Raw genomic sequence first — 22,594 nt, forward strand, 5'->3', positions numbered from 1 at the left:
ATCTCTTGAACCACATTTTAGAAGAAAAAAATTTTAATCCTTTTTCCATACCTTCCAAAATCAATCTATTGTTTTTTTTATTATTATCAACCTCGCGGCCAACGCTGAGGTCCTCCTCGAGCGTGGACCACGAAGAAGAGCCCCTGGACCGCGAAAAATTATTTTATGAAAAATTATTATGAAAAATTATTTTATACTAATAATTATAATATTTTATACCTTTATTTTTGTATTATACTATAAATATAATATCATATTATATTTTATCATAATACATTAATATGTTATGTTAAATAATTTAATATTATGTTATATTATGAAAAATTAATTTATACTAATAATTATAATATTTTATACCTTTATTTTTGTATTATACTATAAATATAATATCATATTATATTATATCATAATACATTAATATGTTATGTTAAATAATTTAATATTATGTTATATTATGAAAAATTAATTTATACTAATAATTATAATATTTTATACCTTTATTATTGTATTATACTATAAATATTGTATTATATTACATTACATTATAATACATTAATATGTTATTTTAAATAATTTAATATTATGTTATATTATGGAAAATTAATTTATAATATTAATTATAATATTTTATACCTTTATTATTGTAGTATACTATAAATATTGTATTATATTACATTACATTATAATACATTAATATGTTATTTTAAATAATTTAATATTATGTTATATTATGAGAAATTAATTTATACTAATAATTATAATATTTTATACTTTTATTATTGTATTATACTATAAATATAATATATATTACATTATATCATAATACATTAATATGTTATGTTAAATAATTTAATATTATGTTATATTACCAAATATTAATTTACTCTAATAATTATATTACTATTATGCTATATTAACATAATATTATACTATATCGTATATTTATATATTAATTTATGTTATGTTTTATTATGTTGTGTTGTATAATACTATGCAATGTCCTTTATGGTAATTTTGTCATATAAAAGTACTTTCTCAGTTTGTTTACCAAACACAAAACAAAGTACCACAGCACTTTACGAATATAGTTACCAAACAGCAAACAGCTTTTTATAACAGCTCTACTTCAGACAGCTCTACTGCCAACAGCTCCTCCAAACAGGGCCTAAGACTCCACATGCTAGAGGAAGTATTTGAAAAAGTTCTAGCAAATCCCCATGCCATCCATAACGCCTCCTTGGCACATTCACCAGATGGCCGTTAACACCAAATAGCCAGTTCTCCACAGATGAATGTTGACCAGCATTTTCACAGTTATTTCTAAGCAGTTTAACATAAGCAAGATTTTAGAAATGTCAGTTATCTAATGCTGCTTCAGGAACAGCAATATTTGCTCAGGTTCTTAAGCAAACCAAGAAACTCCTCAGATAACATCACCGACAAAAAAGAGTTGCTACATTCCTTCATCAATTCCATCAGAAGCTTCCATTCCTTAAGGTGGTAACAGCATATGAACACTTGCAGCATAGTCTCCAAGAGCATTTCACTTTCCACCTTACAATTTTGTGCTCATCCTCGTGCCATTCGGATGTTCTAGAAGACACAATAACGAGCATCTGCAGATGCTATCAGGACTAGTGCAGAGGCTAGGAAGAACATACCTCATGAAACTTATAATTGTTTGCCTTCCTCCTCAAGGGACTTCAGCTCTCGATAACCTTTATCTGTACCGAATAACCTGATAGAAAATGAATAAAAGTTGTATTAGTCATAAGGAGTGATTATAAGAATCAGAATCCTGCAAATAGAGCGTGCTGGTTCCCAGAAAACATATCCGAAATGCTAGCTTCTCCAGCCATGTCATAGATCGGGTTTATATAGAAATGAGAATCAGAATAACTCAAAAGATGTTGGAATTAATAAAACATGCTGTGTACGTAAACCATGTTCTCTGAATACAAGACCAGCATAAGACCAGGAATTACTTCCAGTGTCTCATTAGATATGGCAGCACTTGGAATGGCCTACACATGTAATATGACATCGGCAGAGTGTGTATGCAACGATCAGGAACATCAGTTTCCTTTCATTGTACTTGGAAGAATACTTCCTAATGGATAAAGAAAATGATTCATGTTAATAAAGCTTGCTAGTACTCTTGTTCAAATTAGTTTGCTTTCTTGAAATCAGCGGAAATTTGAAGAAACAAACTTTTGTTCAGCAGGATGACAGGTATGAGCTGGATATTTCAGAAACCCAAAAATTATTGTGTGAGAATCACCAAAAGATTTCCATGGAAAAAAACTTGCAGAGTGAGATGCAGGAGAGACTAGAAATGCATAGGCATTAGTAGGATAGATCTGTCTACCCAGGTAAACTTTGAGAATTCAAATGAGCACAGTTCCCTGCCATCTGATAAAGGTTTCGTGATATACACATTCATCATAAACTTGCACAGGCAACATGATACAAAAGAACCAACAGGCAATATGATACAAAAGAACCAATAGCATTATTGAGTCAGTGCATCAAGTACTTGGTCATCAAAAACTCTGTATGCATGAAGGTTGACAGTTTCTCCTATTAAATTTTTCACCCATTACAGGGCAGGTTCCTGTCCCTACCCATTCAAAACTCTGCCCCCCCTTCCTCCACGAGGTTCACCCATTCATTTCTTGTGAGTGGAGGTGTCTTACAACTGGACAAGGCAGTGCTTGGCTACCCTTGGACTACAGGATGCGAAGAATTGATGGATGGAATTTGCAAAGAAAATACAGTCAACATGATCTTTTAAAAACCAAAAAATGCAGTACTCCTGTTAACATCATAATAATAAAGAAATAGACTACTCCTTGCAATATCTTATCTGTAAGTTCTATGATAAATCCTAAGCAGCATGAGTAGAGTCCGACATCCACCTAGAATAAATGTCTGACTGGCAATAAGAAAATAAAAACATTCAAGAGGAGCTACAAAAGCATGTTTATTAAGTTATTCTTTTGAGTAGCCTCAATAATGTAGTTCAGGAGAAATATACATGTCCAAGATAGTTAAGTAATTCTAAATTTGCAAAAATTAGTTATCACACCACGATGCAATAGTGTTGCCAAAAAAACTATCAAAAATCACTATACAGGTTTCTGGACCCTAAAAGAAATCTAATTTTGACTCATGTTCAGTCCATATGTTTCTAAATTTTATTGACTCTTAATTTAAAGAAATATAATCATTGGCCAACCTAAAAAATGACAACCTGTTTTATTCAAAGAAAGGCCTCCAGTGCAAGGACTTACCAATAAGACTCCGAAGATAACTGACAGATATTTCTGTTATCTGTGGATCATGACCAACACTCCGAAGAGTTCTTGCTGATGTATATTACTAAGGTCTTCAAGAAAAGGAAAAAACAAAAGAATAGTATTTGAAAAACTAGGGTTTACACATAGGTTGCACTCTCTTTTTCCTGAATGACGACACTCCAAGGAGTTCTCACTGATGTATACTACTAAGGTTTAAAAAATAAAAAATAAAACAGAAGATTTAGGATTTGAGACACTAAGGTTTATACATACCTTGCACTCTCTTTTCCCAGAATGACCAACACCCAAGGAGTTCTCACTGATGTATGTTACTACGGTCTTCTTTAGCCAGTAACAGCAGGTTTAGGATCTGAAACACTAGGGTTAATACATACCTTGCAAATTCTTTTAACAGATCCTATGTAACTCATCTTTTTAGTATGGTTTAATTGTCAAAGAAACAGATCGAGTTCCAACACCAGGCCCTATTCTTATTTAGGAATTAGAGACTTTTATCAATTATACTAAATAAATCTGGAAAATAGAGGCTAAAAGATATTTGAAAAAAATCACATTAATCATGTCAGCACAACATGGCAAATAAGTGGGCCAAAACTTGTCAACAGATAAAAAGGTTATATTTTTAGTATTTAGTATCACTATCACGATCTTCTTCTTCTTCTCCTTCTCCCGCACCACCCCTTTTTTCTATATAGTTCAGCCTGTAGGTTTAACTCGGCTACACAATGGGGGAGCCCATCCTCATTGACAAACCCCCAACTGGGCAGGGCCAAGAGCCAACAAATAAGTACTTTGCTGCATAATCTTATCATGCGTTATTTGCAGTGAAAACTCTAATGGCTACTGAAAATGTTTCTTATAATCATTTAGCATTTATATTTATAAAAAAAATAAAAAACAAAAAAAACTCACCAGTCCATGTAGATGAAAGTCGATGAGTAATTCCCAGACTTGGTATAAAGCACACGATGGTGGTAGTCATGAAATTCTGCACTGAAAAAGAAACCATCATGTATCAAAGTGATGAACACCATACAACCCTAGAGACTACAGCGATCAGTGAAAGTCTGTTACTCACCCTCCATACAATGGTAAGAAATTCGAGGGGCTCCATGGGAAGTGATACCCACTATGAGCTTCAACTGTCTCTAAGACTCTCAATACCATCCATAACCAGAGGGTAAATAGGTGAGGACCAGTGAAAGCAGGACCAATAATGGTAGCAAAGCCAAGGAACAAAATTTCAGCAGGATGGGCGTACTCAGAAGTCAATCCAAATGGTGTTGCATATCTGCACATAATTCATCCCATAAAGGAAAGAAGCACCAAAAGATCAATAAATGGCAGGAATGATACTTACTCATGATGAACACTGTGAACATGCTTGTACAGCCATTTTGTATGCAGTAGCCTGTGCCCCCAATAGAACACAAAATCCTCCAAGATGAAGTAGAAGAGTATCTGAGATAGGACGACACTCCTACAGAAAAAAAAGATTATTGACAATTACTTCAAATAGATAGCACGAAATGATAATCATAATTGACAAGTCATGTTCCATCTAATCTGCTGCCTTTCGATCTTATAACTTCGAGATCCATTCACACATATAGGCATATAATCAGAACTTCATGAATTCCTCAAATGCTTTCGGGTTGATTTTATTAAAAATTGCTTGAGAATTTGCAAAAAAGCATATGAAGCAAAATAGGGAACAACTCAGTCCCAAAGCTTGATGTCTAGGGAAATCTGTGAATACCAGGGCGGCAATGGAAGACTGCTTTTCAGGCCCATGTATCTGAAAGTGGGATAGGAAACGATCATAACTGGTAAGTTCACACAGACATGGTACAAGATTAGTCGCAAAATACATTTCTCCTGCGCAACCGGAGTGTTATTTTTCTTCTGCAAAAAGAAACATTTTATATCATTCTTTGAGATATATCTCCCAAGCAAAAGAATAATTCATCATTAAAAAAGTTAACATGATGCTGAGTGAAATGAAACTTGCCTTTAATCTATAGCTAATAACTGATGCAGAAGAAGAAATAGAAAATTAGAAGCTCAATCCTCAAAAAGCTGTCATACCCAGTAGTGCTAATAATGTATAGATACAGTCTGATACAGATCAAGTTGCGATAAGCAGATGTATGTCAGCATGTTAGAAAAGATAAAGCTAAGCTAAGATTCATGCTTTTTAGGCCGCAGACTGCTATATGTATAAAGCATTCCAATCACAATACTGACCAGTAGTCAGTGATTTAGTAGCATATTCAATATATAAACCATCTAAATTAGATTATGATTAAAGAAAGCATACCTTTGAATAAGAAAATGCAAATTGTTCACAACCAAAACATCAAAGCACATACATCCATGGAAGAAAAGCTTAAGTTTAACGTTAACACATATGTAGAGGAACAAGAACTTTAAAAATGCTTTTGACACCACAGTTTAAGAAGCCTTAGGATGAAGTGAGGATGTCAGCAGTAGTACAAATGCAAGGTGAACAAACTGGACATGTGCCTTTGAAGTGTGTGTTTATTAAATGGATATCAAGGTTTCTGCAAGGCCTATAAATCTTGAGTTTCCAGATGCCAGTTATATATGGGGTGATTGGTGCGACCAAATCTGCTGGTAACTGTGACAGGTTTGTTTCGTCGATAGCATTTTCTGATTTGGGGGTACGGTGAAGTATAACCTATATGGATGATCAGAGAAGGAGAAATGTCATCATCTAGTAGCGAATTTATACGTCTATAATCAAAATTTTAATAAATAAAAGTTATAAGCCACTCAAATGAAGATCCGGGTGCTACTAAAAGTAAAACAAAGCATTCCATTAGATGTCATATAAGTAGTTTCCTTAACTGAACACTGAAAATTCTCATCAGGTTTTCCATAGTAATTTGCTACTACATAGGGGCGCATACAGTTTTGGATCAACCCATAAATCAAACCAAATTGGACATGTAGGATTGGTTTGGTTCAGGTTCAAAATAATATCGGGTTGGTTCTGGTTTCAATATTTGGAAACCCGATTGAATATGTTTGGATTTGGGTTAGAGGGTGGATAACCCAGACCCAAAATGACTAGATCCCTATATATACATATATATGTATATCAAAAATTGATTTATAATATATTAATTATATAAAAGGATGCCCTAATGCATAAGGCTCCTGCTATTGTGATGTTTGGGGAGGGATAAATATACTTAGCCTTATCCGCACGTGCGGAAAGGTTATTTCCGTGTTTCGAACATATAACTTTCAGGTCATAATGAAGCAACCTTACTCTTGTGCCAATGCTCACTCTCTATATGATACTAATTATATAATATATAGCAATATATAATTTTTATAGACTTCTCACTCATGATTTTGGTTAGCTATTGCTCACCCTATTGCAAGGGCAATGTGTAACATATTATATTCTAGATTTATACATATTTTTGATTTTGTTATTTTAGATGCCTTTGAATATATTATATATTGCTTTTTGCAATGTAGTTTCCATAATTGATTTATTTTTTGAATAAAACTAATTATTTATCTACTGATTTCTTTAAAAAAATTTGGCAACCCTAGAACTGACCCATTCCAACCCGATCTTGATTGTGTCAGGTTGCATAGGTTATGATAACGATTGGTTTTGTTCTGGTTCCAAAATTTGGGAACCAAATAGTATTGGGTCAGTTCTAGGTTAACCTCTAAACCGAACCAACCCAACCCCATGTGCACCCCTATTGCTTGGTTTAAATGATTAAGGACTTTTAAAGTGATATCTTGAAACTATTTAATATGCCAGTAGACTGTGTTTCTTCTTTTCAGCATCAGTCAACATTCAATCTTAAGCCTTTCTTTTTCTTCCAAGCCTGAATATTTTGGATCTCCTCCTACCTCAGCAGCATCACTCATGACTTTCAAATGAATAGTATCCAAGAAAATTTGAAATAATCAGCCAAAAGAAGAACAAGAAAACTAAAAATGAATGGGAAAAAGAACAGTGCAGTTCAAGAAGCTAAATTCAGGAACAGAGACCTCCATAAATCTATGCATCACTAACTGTAACAATTACCAGGTCTCCAAGCCAAAACTATTGCAGCTGATTAAAGGAATGGAAAGTTTATAACACACTTACAGTGCAAATAGAGATCCGTTATGCAGAATTCATTATGAAACCAGAAATAAATCCATGTTAACTCCAGTATGGGGGTTATTCTACAAATGAGGAATATAAGATGCTTTTCCCAAAAAATGAAGTTTTCTAGTAGCAGAACAGGATATCAACAAGATGATATCCAATAACCTAAAAAACAACATTTCATCCATGAATTGTCACAAGTGCTAAAGGTCCTAGTCAAAGCAAAAGACAACAACTTGATGACAACAGACCCTGTCCCATCTACTCTTTATTTTCAATTTTCAGAAAAGGAAAGAATATATTGGCATCTTAATAATTCTAAAATGAGAAAAAAGAAGACTAAGAAGAACTAAGAACTTCTTAGAAGTATTGTTCCAATGAGAACCAAATACAGGGAAAGATTAATTCCATATCAAAAGTTACCATGCAGCTAGCCATGCAGATAAAACTGAGTTAATTTAGAGAAAATAAATCTAATTCTCAAATCAGAATGTATTTTAGACAACTATCCACATTTAAATTGGGTAATTCAGCTGAGCAAACCTGAATCTTGTATTTGCTGAAAAGTCCTGACCTCTCAAAATATATAGATGGAATTCCAGACAAGAAAAAGACACTTTCATGAATTAAGAAAGTGCATAGAGTAGCCAATTGAAATTCACTGAAATTGGTGATTAGATACTGCACCATCAAGAAAGGAATATTAACAAATTACCCAAATGAATAGCACGTAGCATTCCATCAAAAGAACAGAATATGGGAACTCAAACAGATTGCAAAAAACTTGATGAAATTGTTGAAAAAAGTGAATCTACTATACATGATATAGCTTGATCCAAGTAAGGCAACTACTTCATAGGGCATTGTGATGCAGTTTGCTTGTTGGCGCACCTATATATCAGCTCGGCATTGTCATGTCTCACAGTAGGGAGGCCCGTGGGGGCACTGGGTTGAGGAAAACAAGTTCATCTACATACTGTAGGTGATACTAGGTTATCAGACTGGTGTATCTCTTAGTCATGAAGTCCCTTCAGCCACTACAAAATTTCTTACTATTTGCCAGAAGACTGGCATGCTCCTAGACCTTTCTGCCACATCTGAACCCTTGTAAGTGGTTAATGAAACTTACCTGGATCATCAAAAGATTACAAATAAAATTCGATTTGGTAACCATTCCTAATGTTTAGATGTATTCGGGGGATCAGTCCTGCATAACATTATTATGTGGGAAAACCTATAAATTTATGTGCTGATTGGCAAAAACCGCTAATAATCTGGGAACCAAAATAACATGAATATCTAAAATCCTGAGTTACCAATCTGCAGAGACATGTTTCCATTTCTAGAAGGGCCTCGCAGTACATTAACTTATAAGTTATATAACAGTGTAACAAGCATAACTATAAGATTGAAACATAACACAGACATATCAGAGATAGATGCCAGAAGTAATTGCTTGTCTAAAAGGCATCATCAAAATTGCGACTGAGACTAATGTTAATATTATTGCTCTCTTTTCCAAATATTACGAAAGATGCATGCAATTGCAAACCGAAACTTAACGCACGGGTACCATTAGGCATGTGTGAATCAGAGACACATTCTGACATATTTCCTGAGATGCTTGAGAGGATAACTAATAATATAATGTTTCAATGTATCGGTACTCAAAGAATCAGTCACTCCATCCGCCTATCAAGCCTTCAAATCAAGAAGAAGAACCCCCAAAATTATCAACTAAAATTTTAACTGAACCAGATCCAACCTACCATCACCGACAGGAATCAAAAGATTCCTGACAAGCATTCCATAACCCTAATGGCCAATCAAGACGAACGCAGGAGTGTACCGAACAAGATCGAAACTACTAGCGCCGGCCGGAATCGGAGGATTCCTAACGAGCATTGCATAACCCTGAAGGCTAATCCAGGAGTCCGAGATCAAAATGTTAGCCGCCACATAAGAAAACACGGAGAAACTCGAGCAAAAATGGGAGGGGGAGTATCAAATCAAGCCCCACGGTTTGTGAAGTGGAATCAAGGAATGTAGGAGAGTAGAGATTGGTACCAGCCATCCGGATTCGAGGAGAGACGACGCCATGGAAATGGGGGCGGTGACGGGACCCGGTTCGATCACTTGTTGATGTCCCGATAGCGAGATGATAGAGGGAAGACTGGAGAAGGATGGGACACAGAGCTTGGATGGAGAAGGGAAAGCTTCCGAGTCGGAAACGACGAGGCCTCGTGGGAGGACAGATCATCCACGTGGTGGTATATCATGGAGCCAAGAAAAAGATTAGGCTACGCGTCCCCGAAATATACCCAAGGTGTGTTGTCTTCTTCAATAGAAATTAGAACCAGTGATATCGAAATATCAGAAAGGTGATCATAATAGATTGTTATATAAATCAGAATAATTACATCCCCTCATTTGATTCGTGACTAAAATTAGAATCAAGATAAAATTTAAAAAAATAAAAAATAGTAGAAATTGGATTTTAGAAATAGAGAGATAAGCTGAATGAAGTCATTTATTTCTATTTTTATTTGAGAGTCCAGCTCCCTCCAACCAAACATGCTCTCAAAAACTATGAATGATGGCTTTCTAAGGCAAAATTAGTTTTTTTATTCATAATTTAAATTTATCATTAATAATTTTGGAAGGAGCTTGTTTGTAGCGCAATTTATATTGTGTTAAAAAATAATAATTTTCAAATCAAAAATATTTTTATTGGATTTTATTTTTATACAAAAAAGTTCTCTTAGTTGCATCTATAATACATAACTTATATCCTCTTATTATTTCCAACTGTTATATATATATGCGTGCTAATATAAAGGAAAGATTTTGGATTGATTTAGACAATAATCCTACTTGATATGAATATGGAAAGTTTTTTTCAAAATAAATTTATAATTTTTTTAAAAAAAATATTTGGAATTGATTCGAAAAAATTATGTGATAAAAATATATAAATAATTGGACTATTTTTGAGAATCTAATATGATAAAGATATGAAAACATTTCTTCCAAATCAAATTCTATAATTTGAATGTTATTTTGAAAAACACAGCATCATTTTTTTATTTACATCAATTTTCAGGTGTAACATTGAAGGTCTCTTTTTTTTTCTCTCTGAAACTGCTAGTGCATATTAATAATAAATAGTTAAATAATATTATTTTAACTATTATCTTACTCTAACGATAAATAGTTCCAACCCCGTAGATTTTTGAGAAAAAAAATTGCCAAGTTTTAAAGGATACTGCGCTCAATGAAATAAACTAAATAATATATGAACAACAACGGTGTAGTAGCAGCTAAATTAGTAATTATTATTTTAATACTAAATATAACGGCAGTTAAAAGGTTTCACCGAAGGATCCGTTGCAACAGGGGAATCGCCCAACCTTCAACAATTAAAACCTTGTTTTCGGCCGTGAATCAGCGCCCCGACCACCCCACGAAGCGAACGGAGAACCGGTCGGGGACGTTTTCGGGTAACCGTAGCATCACAAATAGTGAGGGAATCTTCATTGGGTGGGCTTTTTGAGGTGCACGGCCTCGCGGTTCGCCGGTTCTGGTCTCGGTGGGCGTCGAGAGCCGTTTCTTTCTATGCCTTCTTCCGATGCTACCCTTGGGCTATTGGGCTCGCCTGGGGGTGGACTGGAGAATGGGGCCCAATGCTACGATTTGTGGGTGCGTAGCGGCGGCTCTTTCCGGTGAGCTTGCGGACGCTGGACAGGCAAGTGGAGCTACAAGCGGCACTCGTTTGGAACGATTGCGACCGTACGTGGGGTTCACTGCTGATGAATGAACGGTGGATTGTTTGGGTGTTGAGCGTGAGATGATGCCGATATGCCATTGCCCCTTCGAAATTTCATCAGTGGCTGGCTCTAAGCAGACCGGTTTCATAATTTCATACTGGGGACCCTTCCGGCTCCTATAACACCCATGTGGAGGATATTAACCACTTAGAAACTCTCAGCATACTTCACCATTTGGAAACATATTAAGCGGTCTTCAAGTCGAGGAGTTAACCTTCGATCCCTTTGGAATAGGGATCGCAGTCTATCCTTCATTGCTGCCCATCCACCGTTGGTATCACCCACATTGCAGATCTCAAAGCATTTCGAACGTCATCAATCATCCACCTACACGAATTTGAGCACAAAGGATCCTGATGTGGTACATATTCGTCAATCTGATCTCGGCAACTAATTAAAGTACTGATCTCGGCATCAACCGAGCTGCTAGTCTTAAGAGTCGATCGAACCATTATACTCGAAGATTATCGAGCTGCTAAGTTTGGTATAAACCAAGATGATGACCTTTTTTGGATAAGCTAGCCAAAGAAAACTGGCCATGAGATACATGTCTCAGATTCAAGCGTATTTAAGATAAATATTTGTTATTAAAGGCACAATCACAATCCTACGGCTCATTCCAAGCAGATATGCTAATATTGTATGATCGATGCGATAAAAACTCTTCGCATGCGCAGTATGTGAACCATTACCGAGCAGCTTAGGCCCACTTTTACCTTACTGGGTAACGGATGCCAGCTCTTTTTCTATATAATGAGTGATACAAGGATCTCCAAGTATGCATTTTTAAGCTCTCACATCTTCTCGTATTATGCAACTCTTTCGACTCTCCTCTGGTCAAGCCAAAATCCAGTTGATCAAAGTATCGGACAATTTTCAACTAGACGAACTCTGGCAAGTGGATTTTTTTTTTTTTGATTTTAGGTTGGACTAGGATACCGAAAGAGCTCTTTTAATCGAACTCCTCAACTCGAAACCGACCTCACTGTTTCACCTCGAATTCCATCCGACCTCTACAATTTAGAGCAGGTTTTGATGACAACAAATACAACCTAAATCTAAGATCCCGTTTAAATCCAGGTGTAAACAATATAAATCTAGTTCTATATCCATGCATTTAAATAGACAAATGGGCTTTACTATCATATATCATTTCTCACCTTTTACTACCTAAATATTTTTTTTTAATATTAATATTATAATATAATATATTATCATATTTTAATTAGGGATACTGATTGAAAAAAATATAATATTATCATATCATACGTGGCCAAATAGATTGCATTTTATGTTTTAATATTATATTGTATTATACAAACATTATATTTGTAATCAATAATACAATGTGACATATTTTAATAATATGAAAATAACTCATCCACCATTATAATAAATTATAAAATTCTTATGCCATCGTTGACTCATCCTATCATACTTTTAGCATTGTAGTATAGCGACCTAAGAATGTGTTACTATAATTTAGTTATAATTAATAATATGAAAAAAAATCATCATTTTACTGTCACGATTCAGAATTTTCACTATAAAAAAAAATATCTAAAAAATATTATTTGGATTCTTTGATCTAGTATAAATACTTAAGATCGATCCAGCAAATAACCGATGTGAAAATAAACGCACGCTCGCATGGTTCTCACATACTCCCTCTTTAAGTCCTGGCGTCTTCATCAGGCTAATGATCCAAATTCATTCAAATCTAATTATAAATACTACGATCAACTCATGGTCGCTTATATATACACGTACTACTCCTTTAGTCTTGTTGTGGGATGGGGTTCCCAGTTTAGTCCCACATCGGCTAATCAGCGGAAAGGTCTGTGCCTTATAATGAGGAGGCCTAAAACCTTTCCTCACGAGGCGCTCCCCCAAGGGGGACAAAACCGTGCGGGGTGGAACGGGCTACGGCCCTGGGCGACTGTCATTGGGCTACGGCCCTGGGCGACCTCGACCCCGATCCCCAAAGCGGACAATACCTTGCTCTACCGAGCTGAGCTGCTCCAGCACTCTCTCGTTCAGACGAGGCGCCTTTTATAGGACAAAACCGTGAGGGTAGGGGGCAACCTCCGCGGACCCCTGCGCCGTCAGGGCTCGGGACTGTCATTGGGACTGTCATTGGGCTCCGGCCCTGGGCGACCTCCCGCAGACCCGAAGCGGCAATCCCAGAGCGGACAATACCTCGGGAGGGACGCAGATGCTTTCCCTGCTCGGCCGGTGTGTGGGCTGGTGTCGGGGTTCCGACCCCACATCAGATGGCGCTAGAGGAAGGGACCCGGCCACGCACAGACCTTCCCACTGAGGGGGCTGTGTTGTGGGATGGGGTTCCCAGTTTAGTCCCACATCGGCTAATCAGCGGAAAGGTCTGTGCCTTATAATGAGGAGGCCTAAAACCTTTCCTCACGAGGCGCTCCCCCAAGGGGGACAAAACCGTGCGGGGTGGAACGGGCTACGGCCCTGGGCGACTGTCATTGGGCTACGGCCCTGGGCGACCTCGACCCCGATCCCCAAAGCGGACAATACCTTGCTCTACCGAGCTGAGCTGCTCCAGCACTCTCTCGTTCAGACGAGGCGCCTTTTATAGGACAAAACCGTGAGGGTAGGGGGCAACCTCCGCGGACCCCCGCGCCGTCAGGGCTCGGGACTGTCATTGGGACTGTCATTGGGCTCCGGCCCTGGGCGACCTCCCTGGGCGACCTCCCGCAGACCCGAAGCGGCAATCCCAGAGCGGACAATACCTCGGAAGGGACGCAGATGCTTTCCCTGCTCGGCCGGTGTGTGGGCTGGTGTCGGGGTTCCGACCCCACATCAAGTCTATATAGATCATGAGCTGGATCGACTCTGATTTCATTTGTCACAATACAGAATCTCACCTAAAAATACTAGTCGAAAGATATTAATTAATTTTTTTAATTTTATATAAATACTCAAAATCTATCCAATGAATAACATGTATAGGATTAAAAACATGCTTGTGGGTCATCGCACCTACAAAATTATTTAAACATTTTCCTTTGTATAATGAACCTAGTATGGTAGGGATTGGAAGGATAATCTTATCTTGCTTCCAAGAATCACTTTTATTGTTAAACAATATCCAAATAATATTATATTATTTCTAGTCTACATTCAATCGGTTCCTGCAATCATTAGATAAAAAAACTTTATCTTTTTTCTTGCAGCAAAGGAAAATAATTGTTAAATCCCCGTCTTTCCCTTACAGCATCGAAATAGGCCCAAAAGCCACTGCTGCCTGTTGCACTTGCATCCAAAGGAAAACCGTAAGTATGATCCAAATGGCATTCCGAAGTATTTTATTTTTTAATTTTATTAAGTACATTCATATTTGTCAAATATGATCCATTTGCTTTAATAAAAAAAAAAAAAAAAGAAAAACCGCAGGTTTAAACGCACAGCAGACAGACCGCGTCCTCCACAGTAGTATCTTTTTTTTTTTTGGTCAAAACGGTAAATTATATAGCTCTAAAGTGAGTACATCCTGCCAGATCACGATAAAGTAAAGAGTACAGATCTGAAGAAATATCTCCTACAGATGTCCAAAGGAACTCCCCAGAGTGTCGTGCGACGAAGGAGGCGACCCAGTCTGCTGCCCTGTTCGCCTCCCGATATACGTGGGCTACTGGAAGCCACCGAACTCCTAAGCCAGTCTCCGAATCTCTCTAATGAGGGGATGACCATCTCCATATCTATCCACACCTCGGATCCAATCAACCACCACAGAGGAATCCCCCTCCAGGAGCACCCACTCGGCACCAAGGACTCTCTTCGCAAAAGACAAACCCTCCCATGCAGCTCGAAGCTCAGCCCCAACAACTGAAAGACCCGTCGTGCGCTGACCCCCTGCTGCCACCATCCTACCCCAGGAATCCCTGATCACAAATCCAACCCCTCCAAATCCACCATCCATCAACATGCTCCCATCGAAATTCACTTTGAGATGACCAAGGGGTGGGGGCACCCAAGAGACGAGGGCGAACCTGGGCGCTGTAAAAGCGGGTAAAGTGCCCCAGATGTTCCTAGCCATCTCACTAATGAATAGAGGCTGCAATAACCTCCCCATACTGTAATAGAGCTCTATCAACCACCATCCTCGATGATATCCTCCGATCCTCAAAAATGCCAGTAGTATACCTTTCGGTGCACTGCCTCTTGACTCATGCCGATCTTATTCATCTTATGTTACAATGTTTGCTTAGATATTATTGCCTACCCCTGAACTGCAAAACCATGCATACAGCTGATCACTACCATTGATTTTTGCAAATTTAGGCCCCATTTAGAAAAGCCATTGACAGCAGAGCTTTTGAAAGTAAAGCTTTTATAAAAAACTGTTTGTTGTTTATTAATTATATTTCTAGAATATCGTATCCCTTTAACATGTATCTGATAAGCAAATTGAGAAAATACTTTAGACATGACAAAATGACCATAAAAAACATTACATAGTATTATACAACAGAACACAATAAAATATAATATATATTAATACATAAATATATGATATAGCATAATATTACTATAATATAATATAATATTATTATAATATATTAATATAATATTATATACTATAGCATAATAATTTAATATAATATTAAATTATTTAAATAATATATCAATATATTATGATATAATGTAATATAATATTGTATTTATAGTATAATAAAAATAATAAAATATAACCGATAAAATTGGTTAAATAATTATTAAAAAGGATATTTTGTGTAATTGTTATATTTTATTATAAATATTTTGATTAAAAAATAGCTTTTCGACTAGGTCTAAAAATATTTTTCTACAAAATTCCAAATAAAACTTCTCTCAAAATGTTATTTTTAGTTTTTTTAAAAAAAATAAAATATTTTTTAAAAATTCTTATCAAATATTTTTATTCTATATAACAATATTTTTTAATTTATTTTTTGATGCTCCAAAAGATTTTCCAAACGGGCCTCCGCATAGGTTTTTTTTTTTTTTTCACGCTCTAAGGCTGCCGGGCAAGCAACAGCACAAGAAAGTAGAATCTCCACAATGGCGTCAACGTAAGCAGTTTATTGCCTTCCCGACGCGCAATTCGTACTGGCGGCTACTTTCCCGCGTCTCGCATCTCGGAAAGGATATAAAGGCGGAAGTCTCCTCGACTAAGCAACCATCGCTCATTCGCTGATCCTCGGTGATTCCCGACGCTCCTACTCATTAAAAAAAGAAAAAAAAAAGGGTAAAAAGGAGAGGGAGAGAGTACGGTAAAGAGGGAGAGAGATGGAAAGGGACGGGGGAGCGGAGAAGACTATATGACCGATCCTGACCAGCTCTCCCGAAATCGTAATCTCCCTCTTCTTTCCCCTCTTCTAAATTCTAATCTCTTTCTTGATGTCTTTCTTCGCCAGAGGATTTGGATTAACTACTTTGAGTGGATGATCCGCGACGCTCTGAAAAAGCTAGGGTTTATGCGATATTAGATCTAAATACAAGTAATTAACCTCTGTTGGCTATATGTTTCTGTTTTCTTCTTCTTTCTTCTATCCGGTTTCCTATCTTTAGCTGTTGAATTCTTAATTTTTCATCAGAAAAAGGTAAAAAGGGTTGGATTCTTGGTAATTAGGTTGGTCTTTTTGGATTCTTGAGAGGATCTCGTGATGGTTTATTGCTTCTTGGTTCCAGCACTCAGTGGCTACTTACACCTTCCCATTTAGAAATACGAAGCTGTTCTTTGCTTCGGGATCTTCTTGAAATCCGACAATTGAGAAAGAGAAGAAATTAGGATGATGGCGGTGGTTTGATCAAGTTACCGTGGCGATCTGTCTTGCTGCATTTGCTCACGTAGAGCCACATTTTTTCCTATCCACCCCCATGTTTGTGCCTCCCAGTTTGCCCTGTCCAAGACTCATGACTTCATATACCGGTAGTTTGCATGTGTACGCCTTCGTGTTAAACTTTTTTGGGATGCAGAGAGATGGGCCTTTGTAATCTGTTCTAACTTGTAATTTGCAATTGATTGCTCTGGGGCAATGCAAAATCTCTTTTAAGTTCCTCTGCAATGCTTCCTTCTTCGTCACCAATTCTCGTCGGTGGCTGGAATAATGGTTTATGGCACCCCATTAAGCTATTTGTTTGCAGCTAATGTGATAGATGGGTGTTCCTTGACCTCTGTTGGAGCAAGTCTCTTCACATGGGATCACTTCTCTTCTTCCTTCGTCCTTTGGTGAAGATTATGATGATTGCATCATGATGCTTATGCATGTAACATGAATGAGTGATTCGAGGCAATGGTATAAGGCAATGTCTATTCTGTATTGAATTTTATTAGCCATAATCTGTTGAAACTTGTAGGCTGTAATCTGTCAGGAATCCCCCCTCCTTTTACTAACATCTTGTTTTCTGAAATGAAAAGCGTAGAGTTCGAGCACAATACATGTGAATAAGGTCATAGAGGAAATAGCCATCAAGTCTTGTAGATATTAAACCTAACTTTGCAAAAAGAGCAATCTCTCCTTGTAATTGGTATCGTATTTATTAATGTTATTCAGATTATTTATGATCACATCGAGTTGTTCTAGAGATAAGAGCATGTATGTTGTTCATCACCTCCTTTAACCCCATTTAGTCCCTTAGAAGCTGAGGCTATAATTAATGCTTACAAATGTCTCTCCAAGTATTGCATGCTAAACTCAACTCAAAAATTGGCTATGTTGGTGCTTAAAACAAGTTTTTAGACTCAGGCTTTCTTTATGTGGTAGTTCCTGCATGTAAGTGGCAACAGGCTATATTAGCAATATTATTTTCATCCAAGCCATGCATCTTGATTTGTCTAGCATAGTATTAGAAAATTGAAGTGGCTTTCACATCAAGGCTTGGTTCCATTTATTACTAACCTGTTTGGATTATCTATCTTGAGCAGCTAAGCTGTGGCGGCCATGACTTATTATTACCTCAGCCATGGTGATAAAAATGGTGTATTGGAGCGTTGTCTCATAGACATCCTTTCTTTAATCAAACCCTCAGAAACTGATCGAATAAGTCGGCTAAATACCATTCGTGAGCTTGCAACCTTTGTTGGATCCCTAGAAAGCTTGGAAGGTAACTGAATCTTAATTTGTGATACTTTTTTCATAATTTTCTTCTGCCACCAGGAGGCATTTCATGCTTACTACTGGCCTTAACTCCATTTGTTTTCACATCACTAAGGCCCTGCTTGGATAATTGTGTGCAATCCAGCAGGATTCACAGGACCACAAGGAGGAAAAAAGTAGTCATAGGCCATGCCAGGCCTATATTCATAGGATTCACAGAAATGCCTTGAGAGTGGGCTATCCGGAATCCCATAGGGAAGAAAAAAAGACCTCGGCATGTCTTTTTCTTTCCTCCCGTGGGAATAGGCTGGGAGAGGTCTGGAGACATGAGCCGGACCAAGCCTCATATTCAACTATATTAGAAATCCTATTTCCAATCCTAAGAATCCAGCAAGATTATCCAAACAGGCCTTAAAGTGAATTAAAACCCAGTGCTAATGATGTTGGTGGTTTGTTTTCCGTTTTGTTTAAATAATTTATTTTCCATCTAATTATGTCAACAGTATATTGTGGTTCAAAAGAACTTTGCAAGTTCAAGTTTTTGTAATATCATGAATTAGATTTTGCATCATTGGAAATGCTATACAGGAATGGAGATATTGCTATACATTTTTATGGTTTATATTGATGAGAACTTCTAATCACTGAAGCAGGTGCTGTTGTGAAGCCGTTTGGATCTTTTACTTCAAACCTTTATTCAAAATGGGGTGATCTGGATTTATCTGTTCAACTGTCCAGTAATTTCCGTATTTCTACTGGTAAAAATCGTAAAAAAGATATACTACGGGACATAATGAGAGCTCTGCGTAGGAATGGTATTTTCTTGTACTTCTTGCTTCTGTTTATGTTTTTCCACTGATGCTTTAATTTTTTTCCATTAAATTCTGCCCATCTTGTTCTTGTCAAGTTCTGGAAAATATCTTGTTTTGTTGATAACAGTAAGTAATACTTTAATTTTGCAAATGAGAAAGGTACCTTAGAACAAAAAGGAAAAATATATTTTGTATTTGTACGATTTGCTCACATGGGTTCCATGTGACTTAGAGTTATATCTGTTTCATCAGCACCATATAAGAGCTGTTGATGGGCTGATTTAGGCAAAATTGAGATCAATAATTGACCACCAGTAAGATCCTTTCTCAAGCCATCACTCGTTTAACCCATCCTAGTTAACTATGGTTTACAGCAAGGTCAATCTCAACCTGTTTTGCCAGTGTTTTGGTCCGTTATCCAACCCAAAGTTCTGAATGATCTTGGATTCATGCTTCCCACTTAATCTCCTCCATACTCAAGGTTTAAGGTATTTGTTTTGCACTCATACTTCTTCAGTCACATCATCCATGAGCTTCATGCAATATCAGAAAGATAAAATGGGAAAAAAGTAGATGTAAATTCAGGCAAATATCTTTTGAGTCACACCTGATATGAGGCTATCATGCATGAAGGAAGTAGCGAGGCCTAAAGATTATGCTGCTACGTTCTGCTACTATATTGTCCTTGGTTATGTTGTTTACTTGCTGAAGAGGAGAATTTCATGTCTTCTTTTAATACAATCCTGTGTCTAAATCATAGTTCTTAGATTTGGTTGATTTGTATAGGCTATGCACTATGAGCTTTTAATTTTAACAGTGTTAAAAAATGTTGCAGCAATTTTGTTTTCAATCTAAAGTTTTGGAATTTGCTCTTTCATGCCTCTTGCTGCTCTAATATGTATCCTGCACTTGGCTCCTTTTGTTATCAGAAAGCGGCCACTAGAAGATGGTTATTTCTCATTTCCATTCTTTGTTACAGGTGTTGTTCATAATTTGCAGTTCATACCCAATGCTAGAGTTCCTCTGCTTATATATGAAAGCAAGAAGCATGGCATTTCTTGTGATGTCTCCATTGATAACCATATGGGTCAAATCAAGTCCAAAATTCTCCTCTGGATTGCCAATATGGATGAGCGTTTCCGTGACATGGTTTTATTGGTCTGCACTGGTTATACATCAGGCAACTTTCTGATTTGTTTGGCTTTGTTCTTTCCAATTAATATTTTATTGTATTCCATGCAGACCAAGGAATGGGCCAAAGCACAAAATATCAATGACCCGAAGTTAGGAACTTTAAATTCATTCTCGCTCTGTTTGCTGGTTATCTTCCATTTTCAGGTTTTGTTTCCATTTGTTCAGCCATGAACCTTCTATTTTTTTTTGCCTTATAATTTCGCATCAATTGTTTTGCTGTTGACTTCAGGTATTTCAGAGATTTCATTTCTTACATGTGTTGCTGCCTCTTTTTTCCAGACATGTGAGCCTGCAATTTTGCCACCTCTCAAGGAGATATATGCAGGGAATATTGTTGATGATATTTCAGGTACACATTATATTATGTTTCACCATGTCATATTATACTTATTCAAGTTCTACATTGTTGTTGCTTGGTTGCTAGCTTAGTCTGAATTAAGCTTGTGGAATGGAACTGTCCTGCATGTCCATCAATACTAGGGAGGCAGAATATTGATGTTGGGTTGTTCAAGTCATATAAGTAGTAGTTGATTAGTTTATGGCTATTTGTATGTAGGAATGAGGTTCCTTACCGAGAGAGGCATTGAAGATGTGTGTGCTACAAACATAACAAGGTTTAGGTCCCAAAGTTTCAGACAGAGAAACCAAAGCTCACTTTCTGAACTCCTCGTTTCTTTTTTTGAAAAGGTAACCTCATCATATTATATGCAAATATAAGTTTAATATGATCTTGGCGCGGATTGGTGTAACTAAATAAGCTACATTTACTGTAGCCTGCTAGCCTGTTGGATTTCTGTAACTTCTTCGCCACGCATGTTTGTTTGAATTAGATTTATCCAAAGGTTTTTCTTCTTCTTTTTTTTTTCTTGAGGTAAGGGAGAAGTAGGACACTTTCCCCATGAGCTAAAGATTATGCTTTGGAGATGCGGGGTGAAACTTTTATGCATGCCCAAGTTTACGTGTCAGGAATCATAATTTCCAACCAAAGTTGCGATTACTTTCCAGTGATCATCAAACTAGATGAAAAGAGTTGCATCAAACATTTTACACACACACAAAAAGAAAAGCTCACTCCATGCCTTTGTATGCTGGATCTGTGGCTACATGCCCTTTGGCGGTGTTGTACTTTGAAGCATAAAAAATGTAGCATTGTGCTGTTTATGTCATGATTATTGTATTTTCTACCATGAACATGCTTATGAGGGTACCAATTTAACAATGTTATTCTTTATGCAGTTCTCTAGAATTGAAACTTTGTCATCAGAGTATGCCATCTGCGCGTATACAGGCCGATGGGAAAGAATCAGGAGCAATCCCAAATGGATGGGGAAATCCCATAGCATTTTTGTAAGACACTCTCCTTGGACAAACGTTCACGCACTACCAGTATCAGTTGTTGCTGCTGATATATCATGGCATCAAAAATATTTTCACTGTAGTAGCCAGAAACTTGCACCCTACATGCTGCCATGCATGCTTGTGTGCACACGCCTTTCCCTTATACCTGCACCTGAATCCACTCCCTCATCTGCTCCTACCGGCAATTAACATTTAAGATCTGTGTTTTGTGGTTTGCCGGTTACTTGTGGTTACTAACACTAGAAAATGTCATTTTGTCAGATAGAAGATCCTTTTGAGCAACCAGATAATGCCGCTAGAGCTGTTGGCTCGAACAAGCTGAGAATAATATCAAATGCATTCATGGATGCTTATCATAAACTTTCGTCTGGTCCAACGATCTCGAACCGGCACTCTCTCATTGCTAGTTTGACAAGGCCTCACATCAGTTCACAGCTAGGGGTAAGAACATATGTTCAACATACAGCCAATGGCGTTCGCAGTCACCAACCTGGGATTGGATACTCAGGCTATGCAACACGTGAGCCAATCCATGATCAATTTCAGAATGTTCTGAGACTGGATAGATACGCGCCATCATCTTCCACTGTTCCATTGCAAGGGCAAGGAGCTCTCAATGTCCAAGTCCAGCGGAATTGGAGGCGACGGCATCCAAACAGATAATGGGGCAACTTTGGAACTTGTTTGAAGTTCTGGAAGCTGTCACCCTGCATCGTACGGGCATAAGATCACCCTGATTGGCTGTCATTTTCTTTTTGGCTTCGATTAGCTTTGATTATGTACTGGATGCACTTATAGGGATTGCACCTTATTTTTTTGTGGTACGCAT

At 37.2% G+C, this 22,594-nt stretch overlaps 2 protein-coding genes across 11 annotated transcripts; one reads left to right on the forward strand and one right to left on the reverse strand.

The window, feature by feature from the left end:
- Positions 1 to 1,260: 1,260 nt before the first annotated feature.
- LOC103697377 (very-long-chain aldehyde decarbonylase GL1-11-like) lies at positions 1,261 to 9,752 on the reverse strand. 7 transcript variants are annotated; one of them, XM_026801371.3, is made up of 8 exons: positions 9,535 to 9,723; positions 8,011 to 8,148; positions 5,080 to 5,225; positions 4,681 to 4,800; positions 4,399 to 4,611; positions 4,233 to 4,313; positions 1,986 to 2,110; positions 1,598 to 1,738 (listed from the first exon to the last, which is right to left on the reverse strand). In XM_026801371.3, exons 1-7 carry the CDS (start codon positions 9,565 to 9,567, stop codon positions 1,999 to 2,001), a joined length of 843 nt encoding a protein of 280 aa, XP_026657172.3. In that variant the 5' UTR covers positions 9,568 to 9,723; the 3' UTR covers positions 1,598 to 1,738; positions 1,986 to 1,998. The 7 variants fall into 7 exon arrangements, 5 of the variants coding, with proteins under 5 accessions (XP_008777442.3, XP_088566523.1, XP_026657172.3 ...); XM_088710396.1 differs by lacking the exon at positions 9,535 to 9,723 and adding an exon at positions 9,237 to 9,378; XR_001878944.4 differs by lacking the exon at positions 1,986 to 2,110 and having other exon boundaries at positions 1,261 to 1,738; positions 4,233 to 4,308; positions 9,535 to 9,699.
- Positions 9,753 to 16,477: 6,725 nt separating this feature from the next.
- On the forward strand, positions 16,478 to 22,589 carry HESO1 (Nucleotidyltransferase family protein). 4 transcript variants are annotated; one of them, XM_039132493.2, is made up of 9 exons: positions 16,478 to 16,652; positions 18,229 to 18,407; positions 19,054 to 19,215; positions 20,192 to 20,370; positions 20,455 to 20,550; positions 20,686 to 20,755; positions 20,963 to 21,093; positions 21,643 to 21,753; positions 22,027 to 22,589. In XM_039132493.2, the coding sequence occupies exons 2-9, from the start codon at positions 18,245 to 18,247 to the stop codon at positions 22,426 to 22,428; spliced, it is 1,314 nt and encodes a 437-aa protein (XP_038988421.1). In that variant the 5' UTR covers positions 16,478 to 16,652; positions 18,229 to 18,244; the 3' UTR covers positions 22,429 to 22,589. The 4 variants fall into 4 exon arrangements, with proteins under 4 accessions (XP_038988421.1, XP_088566596.1, XP_038988420.1 ...); XM_088710470.1 differs by having other exon boundaries at positions 16,482 to 16,801; XM_039132492.2 differs by having other exon boundaries at positions 16,512 to 16,652; positions 19,051 to 19,215.
- Positions 22,590 to 22,594: the final 5 nt, after the last annotated feature.

This window comes from Phoenix dactylifera, chromosome 14 (assembly GCF_051530095.1).
Source record: "Phoenix dactylifera cultivar Ajwa chromosome 14, Ajwa_hap1_PhDact_Kaust_v1.1, whole genome shotgun sequence".
Lineage (NCBI taxonomy): Eukaryota > Viridiplantae > Streptophyta > Magnoliopsida > Arecales > Arecaceae > Phoenix > Phoenix dactylifera.